Source organism: Epinephelus moara, chromosome 5 (assembly GCF_006386435.1).
Source record: "Epinephelus moara isolate mb chromosome 5, YSFRI_EMoa_1.0, whole genome shotgun sequence".
Classification (NCBI taxonomy): Eukaryota; Metazoa; Chordata; class Actinopteri; order Perciformes; family Serranidae; genus Epinephelus; species Epinephelus moara.
Genome location: NC_065510.1, coordinates 43,985,168 through 43,993,761, shown reverse-complemented (window position 1 = coordinate 43,993,761; position 8,594 = coordinate 43,985,168). Strand labels below are relative to the sequence as shown.

Below are 8,594 nucleotides of genomic sequence, written 5' to 3'. Positions count from 1 at the left end.
CTATATACAGTATATATATAAAAGCATAATTATAAGGCTACGAAAACCAAACGAATTTTATTTTATAGCGATTATACACTTATATAAACATATTAATGGGTAGAATATTCAGATTCAGATTCAGATTGACAATAAACCATGCCAAATATTACACACTGGCCCTTTAAAGATGAACAAGTGGATGCTTCACAGAGATCTCTGCAGAATGTGGATTTAGACTCAGACACTGTTTGCTGCAAGTTTTGCATTTTTAATCAACATGTTGAGGGGATCCTGAAATGATAAACTGAAAAAAAATTTTAAAAAATTCTTATCTCTGCATTTTTTCATGTGATTAGTGGAATTTACTTCCTCATGTCTACAAATTAATTCAGACAAAACAAGAAGAAAAATACTTTTTGTTTGATGGATCACAACCTCTAGACACATAGCTGTGACTACGAGCAAGACTGAGTCAAAAGCAACACCTCTGTGAGGCTATTTTGAGCTAAATGAACATCAGCATGCTCAGGACACTGATGACACGCTGATGTTCATCAGGTATAATGATTACCATGATCAACATCTTAGCTTGGCATGTTAGCATGCTAACATTTGCTAGTTATTCCTAAACACAAAGTGCAGCTGATACAGATGGGAATGTCATTAGTTCTGTGGGTATTTAATCATAAATCAGTTGAAATTTTGACTCATGATGGTGCAGGATTAAAAGTAAAGGCATCACCAATGTTATTACAGTTTATCCTGAGGGAGAAAATGGACTTAGGTATAAAATTTCATGACAATTCATCCAATATAGTTAGGAAAATACTTAAGATCAAAATGGCAGACCGGTTGACATTGCTATGCCTAAAACCACAGCCCATGCTGCTTACAAGGTCAAAAAGTCAGTCAAACTCTGTTTAAATAAAGAATTTTTTATTTCTACCCCTTTTCACAGTTTGATAGTCTGTGGGTAGTAACTCAGTTAAAGAGCAGTGTATCCTTTAGATACATTTATATAATTATATGTCGCAGAAATGTATTTTCTTAAATCCAGGGTCATGGGAAACTTGGAAAAGTCAGGGAATTTCACAATCTCATTTTCCAGGTCTGGAAAAGTAATGGAATTAGTAACAATCATAAAAAGTTTGGAAAAGTCATTTGACAATTAATTAATAATTGATCTTATGTAGATAACCTTCCACATCTAATTCCAAGGCTTAAAAAGCGTATGCCTACATTCTTACAGTTAAGGTCAAAATTATTTCCCCCGAGGAACTATGAAACATGTCCCTAAAAATTCTGCCCAGTGTATGCATTATTTATAAATCTTAATATAGGCTAGTAAAACATTCATCAGTGTCAAGGCCCCTATGTGGTACATTTTGTAATGTAAAATAAATCTTTAGGTTTATTTTGTACCAAATGTAGTGAAAATGGAGGTGGTCGAAATTATTAGCACCCATATGATTTTTTTTTTCTTTGCATTCAAAGGTCATCACCTGAGAACATTTGAAACATGGGCATGAGTTCTGGGAGTCTGTCCTTTGGTTTGATGAGACTAGGGCTGACCTTCGAATCCATATTTGGACATTCGAAGCTTCGGAGCTCAGAACGAATATAATTCGAAGCATTCGACGACGGGAGTGGAGGGGGGTGGGGAGGGGGGGACTCCGCGGAGGTCCGCGCGGACTAAAAGCGGACGTCCGCAAGCCCTGTGCGCGCAAAGCTCAGATTTTACGACTCCGCTCCGCGCCCCAGTGTCACTCAAAAGACTGCTCGGCATGTATTTTTCACATCCCCATGACAGAGACGTGCAAGAATTGGGGGTAATGTAGTGTTTCACGGACATTTTTATAGGAAACTACAACGCGGAAGTGCGCTCAACGCTCCGCTTATAGTGCGCCCGAGTCTGTGAGCACCTTAAATTAAAACTCTCGGCGCACACTGCAGCACAATCAAACAGATGCGCAGCTCGGAGCATCAGAAGTGTCTCTGACACCAGACTCAGAGCGGCTCTGAGTGCGCTCGTGGCTCGTTGACGGGGTTAGTGTTGCGTTTAAGGCCTCCCCCAAAAAAACGGGGGAAAAAAGCGCCGAAGCTTCGATTTTTTTTTTCACAATCGAATCCCGTGCCATCGAACGAAGCTTCGAAGCTTCGAATTTTTTGGGTCAGCCCTAGATGAGACCAAACTTGAGCTGTTTGGGCACATGGATGTTGCTTTTTTCTGGCAAAGGAAGGGAGAGGCCACAGTTAAGCATGGTGGTGGGAGCGTAATGCTGTGGGGCTGTTTTGCTGCTTCAGGCACAGGAAACCTTGTTCGGGTGCATTGGATCATGAAGAAAGAAGATTATGTTGACATTTTGTAAAGAAATCTGCTGCCAGTCTAGCTTTAGGTCACTGTTGGGTCTTCCAGCAAGACAATGACCTAAAGCATACATCAAAATTGGTCCAAAACTTCTCTGAAGGAAACCAAAATCAAAGTCCTGCAGTCGCCCACTCAGAGCCAAATTTCAGTCCTTTTGAGAACCTGTGGTGGGCGGTCAAGATTAATGTCAATGCTCAAAAACCACGCAAGGTCCCTCAACAGACATGTCCCTCAATAGGCTTGTGCCAACCTAGTTAGGAACTACCATAAGATGTTGATGTCAGTTGTGAGTCAGAAAGGTTACAGTATTGACTATTAATTGTTAGAGGGCGAATAATTTGGGCCTTGTCATTTTTGTCTTTTTCTTGTTTCAATTCAGCTTATCAGTGAAATATTTTAATCAAGCTTAGTGAAGATTTTCTCTTTGTTCTTTTGGAAGCAGTTAAACTATAAACACTTTTGGTTATGGTCATTTCCATGGAAAGGTTAAGGGTTTTGTTTGATGTCATAAAGGGGGCTAATAATTTTGACCAAAACTGTATGTTGCTGCATTGTTTTCAGACTTGCATCCTGAAATGAGTTTATAATCAAATGAATAAAGAATACACTCACAGTATAATCTGTTCCATTTTCCCCGAGAGCCAGTGCCAGACTCATATTCGTAAGAGGTTGTATGACTGTGCCCATAGTTTGGAGTTTTTTTACGTTAATATGAACATAATCAACTATTAGAGATTTGAAAAGGTTGCTGATTCATTTTCACACAATAATTAAGACTTGGATTAAAGTATACTATACAGTTCTGTTCATGTTATATGCCGTGAACGGTCGATTATGGGTCCTTAAAAAAGTCATGGAAAAGTTTTAATGAAAATGTGTGGGAACCCTGTGAATCGTTCAAGCCACAAACCACAGGTTGGGAACTGCAGCTTCTTACTGTAGTTATACTGTCTCTGGGAATAATTTTGATACAAGCCCAAACTATAGTTTGGAAAAGTACAGTGTACTACTGCACATGGAAAATAACACTGACATCACAATTTACCGTCACTAATGTTATCAAACTGACCTGGGTGCTGTTACAACATGCAAACTGAGGAAGTTATTGTTGCAAAACACACACAGACCCACACACTCGCTCAGCTCAGCGCATAGTCATGCTGTCATTGTTGTGCAGTTGTAACTGTTAAACTGTAAACCATTAAAATGTACTTATTCTCTGTTCTGAGCCTGACTTATAGTTACCATGTTGACTCTAGTATTATGTTTTTGCCAGTGTTTGAGATGAGGGTGTGACAACCTCTACATAAGTCCCTACAATTATGTATCAGAAATATATCAGCCACAGTTAAGCTTGTGTGTATGTGACTGTGAGAGAGCATAGTGTATTCCTCTCTCTCTCACCACCACGTGACCTGTAATACTCCATATGGCCCGCTGACGTCTGTACTTCCTAATCTCTGTCTCCCTGTCTCTCTCTACCTCGCTGAGGCTTTACAGGCAGCAGTGCTCAGCGAGAAGTCAGATTTGTGCCTTCACTTTGACAAAAACACACCTGTCACTGTCTCCTGTTGGACTGAACACACTTTCAGTTCAGCCAGGAAGCTTAATCAGCTGACAGCAATATACAGTATCTGTTAAAGGGAGGTGTTAAGGACAATTTACTCAAGTGTGGAGTGGACATAGCTGTGGACAGTGATGGACACTATGGGTAAGAGTCAGCTATTCTTGATTTTTCTGTAGATGAGGCCATGTTTATAGTATCTACTGTACAGATAGGACTGGTGTCATTTTGAATATACAGAATCAAAGATCAGGGCAACAGTGATGTTCTGTATCTGATGGTGCTGTGGAGCAGAGAGCGTGGGTTTAATCACCATATTCAGGCAGGCTGGTGCTGGCATATATACGTACTGTATATGGATAGACATGGACCCATGTCATTATTAACATTACTATTTGACGGAGCACAAAGGTCTGTCCATGTTTATCTGAATGCACCAGGGTGTATGTTAAGTGACCCTTGGCACTGAAGTCCTGGTATCACTCAGTCACACAGAACTAGACAGATCCTAAACATCGGTGGTAGGAACAATATCTGTTTCCTCCTTTTATAGTCATGTAGTTCTGGTCTACAGGAGCCAGGGAGAAGTTAGTCACCAGAATTTATTTGACAGAGTAGAGGTCAGTCTCAGTTTTATGTATATTAATATGCAGTTTTTTTCACATTTGCAGAACAGCAGAACACATATTGTTGAAACAGATTTTGGCATACTGTTACAGGGAAGTGTGCATTACTTTGTTTGAGAAATGACTGACATCTATGCAAAAAAATTGATTGGGTGAAATATACCTGTTTCTAGAAAATGTGAGAAACCTGAATGAGATTACACAAATATTTGTTTTTGTTTTGTTGTTATTGAAGTGTTCTTGCTGAAAATGAAAGATGAAAACACGTGAAGACCTAAAGCTCAAGTGTTTTAGTATTACTGTTTATTGTCTGCTACAGCTGGAAGTTAACAAGCCTAACTACGGGTCAATTTGTACTTTGCCTTAATTTGCTGCAGTTCAGAGTTCTCACAAACAGCACAGAGTTAAATACTAATGCAGGCATAAATTGCATGAACAGATGGTTTTCTTTTTGTAACCAGCTAAGAGTCTTTCAGTCTCTTTTGAGGTATTTCCACAGATATTTAAGGATGTTTTGGTCATGGGACAGTGACGGCCATGGTAAAACCTTCAGCTTGTGCCTCTTGAAGTAGTCCATTGTGGATTTTGAGGTGTGTTTAGGGTCATTGTCCTGTGTTGTAGAAGCCCATCTTCTCTTCATCTTCAGCTTTTTTACTGATGGTGTGATGTTTGCTTCCAGAATTTGTTGGAATCTAACCGAATCCATTCTTCCCTCAACCTGTGAAATGTTCCCGTGCCACGGGCTGCAACACAAGCCCAAAGCATGATCGATCCACCCCTGTGTATAGCAGTTGGACAGGTGTTCTGTTTATGAAAGTCTGCACCTTTTTTTCTCCAAACATACTTTTGCTCACTGCGTCCAAAATGTTCTATCTTAACTTCATCACTCCACAGGACTTGTTTCCAAATAGCATCAGGCTTGTTTGAATGTTCCTTTGCAAACTTCTGACGCTGACTTTGGTGGTGAGGACACAGGAAAGGTTTTCTTCTGATGACTCTTCCATGAAGGTCATATTTGTACAGGTGTCGCTGCACTGTAGAGCAGTGCCCCACCACTCCAGAATCTGATAAATCTTCCTGCAGGTCTTTTGCAGTCAAAGGGGGGTTTGATTTGCCTTTCTAACAATCCTATGAGCAGCTCTGTCAGAAAGGAAAGTTTTCTTCGTCTTCCAGACCTCAGCTTGACCTCCACAGTTCCTGTTAACTGCCATTTCTTAATAACATTACAAACTGAGGAAAGAACTACCTGAAAACATTTTGCTACCATGTCTCTCTCTCTGTCTCTTTGTGTCATACGGATTACTGTTAATTTATAATGTTAATCTGTTCTGTACGACATCTATTGCACGTCTGTCCGTCCTGGAAGAGGGATCCCTCCTCAGTTGCTCTTCCTGAGCTTTCTACCATTTTTTTCCCCGTTAAAGGGTTTTTTTGGGGAGTTTTTCCTTATCTGCTGTGAGGGTCATAAGGACAGAGGGATGTTGTATGCTGTAAAGCCCTGTGAGGCAAATTGTGATTTGTGATATTGGGCTTTATAAATAAAATTGATTGATTGATTATAGCCTTCTCCTGTTTTGTGGGTTATTTTAGTTTTCAGAGTGCTAGGCAGCTGTTAAGATGAGCCCATGACTGCTGATTGTTGGGACAAGGGTTCAGGAGTATTTATCAAGCTTTGAAATTTGCATTACCTGGCCTTTCCTAACAATGATTTTGAACACGTAATAGCCCTAACAAGCTAATTATGGTCTGCGACCCTGGAAAAAGTTGTCTGAGAGCTCAAATGTCTTGGGGTGCCCAAACTTTTGCATGAATTTTTTTTACTCTCAAACTGTACCAAACAAAAATAATACACTGATCTTGCTTAAAATGTTGAAAACCATGTTTCATCTTAATTTTCATGCCTTTTGGAAATCAGCTCATCCTCTACTCACTAAACTATTCTCAGTAAAGGAAATTTTGACCAGGGGTGCCCAAACTTGTGCATGCCACTATATATAGTGACAATATGTGCTGCTCCCAAGTGGCCAAAAAAATTGTAAAAGCAGGTGTAAACTGTGTTGCCAGCTGTGGCAAACAATTTATTTTAGGTTCATTATCTTTTAATACCCGTCCTGTCGGTCTGTGGTAGTCATTGGGAAGCATCAGTCTTAATCCCAGGTCTCAGTAATGATTTAGTTCACATGTGAGTGGACAGATGTTGAAGGGGACTAATAGTGAGCTGCACCCACGAAGCAGAAGCACTTCAGCCACCGTGTGAATTTAAAAAACAGGGATTTGTCAGGCTTATCCACATGACTTGGCTGCTGAGACAGTGGAGCCTGTTAGAGGTGCTCACTCCCTCATCTCATAATTTGAGCTGAAGGTCAACAAACACAGTAAATAGAAAACAGCACCACCTGCTTACCAGAAGTATTCTGGCCATTCATTTACAAATGTGTCTGAAAATAACTCTCAGCTCCAGTTACTGCACCACAGATGTGTTGTTAAAATGACAAATGTTAATGTTTTATTTTTCTCCATCTTCACACCATCACCATCTTTGTATTTTTTTCCAATCAGTGTGTCCGATGGGTGGTGGGGCCACCAGGCTGTACGGCACCCTGACTCAGACCCTCAGCAGCAGCTCTCCTCTTCCCCTCCCTCCATCTCACCAGCTTGCAGTCACAAACCTGGATCCAGCTTTCTGTCAGGTGACCCCCCCCTCATCTGTTCACTTTATCAATTCAAAAATGCAGCAGATATGTATAGTTATTTACCTCCTGAGGTGAAATAAAGGGTGTCATGTCTGTCTAACAGGAGCAGAAGGTGTCCCCCGTATGTGCCCCTGATCCAGTGGAGCTGCTTCGACAGTGTGAGGAGGCCCTCAGGGACCGACAGCCTCGCTTCCACAGAAAGTTCACTCACATCAGTGATGGAGACAGCGCCCCAAGTAGCCCCATCAGGGTGATGCAGTGGAACATTCTGGCCCAAGGTAGGCTACTTTTAGCCCTTCTAATATCACATCACATCACAGTGGATTGTAGGCCTTGATATATCCAGTAACACATTAGCTTCCAAACAGTTGTATAAAAAAAGTTTATTTGGGATACAATGAGATATGATGACACAAGTGGCTTTCAAACTCTGTGCTGATCCTTATTCCTAGTGTTTAAATAAATAGTTCAATTGATATCAGGTCTCAAACTTCCCTGCTTTCTTTAATGTTTGTGCAAGTCAAAGCTAAACTAATCAACCTAATCAAACCGATAAAATTGATATGTGCAACCTGAAAGAGGTCGCCCGTATTGACAAACCCACAAATAATTATCTACGGACTCTATCTAGGTATAGCTGCAGCTGGAGCAGCTACGTGACCTGCCAGCCATAGCCTACAAGTCAGCCCGCAATCAGCACCCTTCGCTTTTTGGTCAAGAAGCGGAACCCCTGAAGAAAATGCTAAGTTAGTGTTTCACTAACGGTGACGTATTAGGACCCAGACACACCAAACCGACTTTGTTGCACATGAACACAAAAGTTGCACATAAACATACTGCAAAGAGCATATTTACCATACCCCAGTGATCAATAACACTAACCATCAGAAAACATTTCTACTGAAGAGCTCAATAGATAAAGAAAAATAATCTTACCTTATGGAACAAGTTTGTTTTGTTCTCACTCCCTCCTGACTTAAGCTCTTTGTTTACTTTCCTCACCTCTGTTGCTCTTCTCATGCGCTGAGCTGAACTGGCAATCACAGTGATTTCATTCATTGACGGGTTCTGCCATCATAGTTGCTGATACAGCATGATGAATCAGCCAAAAAAAAACCTGACAGGGTCCGATGAGGGGCAAAAGCACGGGACACACCTCACCAAATAGGGCAGCAGAAGCTAGTCGAATGCTGACCATATAGCACCTCATCCAACTTGGTGAGCCCCTCACACCCATCCCCCACTCCTCACACCTCCTCTGGCTCCCATGCTACCTGCCCTCCTCTCACTTTGGACTCCAACTCTCCCCCTCCTCAACCTGCACTCTTTACACCTCTACATGTTAGGAGACAGCTGAGCAA

The 8,594-nt window shown here is 41.1% G+C and overlaps 1 protein-coding gene and 1 long non-coding RNA gene across 3 annotated transcripts in view; both read left to right on the top strand.

Moving 5' to 3' along the window:
* Positions 1 to 8,594, top strand: part of LOC126390157 (uncharacterized) — a 698,278-nt gene that overhangs the window by 596,277 nt on the left and 93,407 nt on the right. The gene's annotated exons all lie outside the window — the stretch shown is intronic.
* Positions 1 to 8,594, top strand: part of LOC126390139 (nocturnin-like) — a 27,312-nt gene that overhangs the window by 15,049 nt on the left and 3,669 nt on the right. The window contains exons 1-3 of one of the 2 annotated variants that reach the window (XM_050044296.1): positions 2,352 to 4,061; positions 7,100 to 7,230; positions 7,337 to 7,511. In XM_050044296.1, the coding sequence (XP_049900253.1) occupies positions 4,049 to 4,061; positions 7,100 to 7,230; positions 7,337 to 7,511 (319 nt within the window). In that variant the 5' untranslated portion in view covers positions 2,352 to 4,048. Of the gene's footprint in view, positions 1 to 2,351; positions 4,062 to 7,099; positions 7,231 to 7,336; positions 7,512 to 8,594 lie in introns of those variants that run through there. The other variant, XM_050044297.1, reaches the window with a different exon arrangement.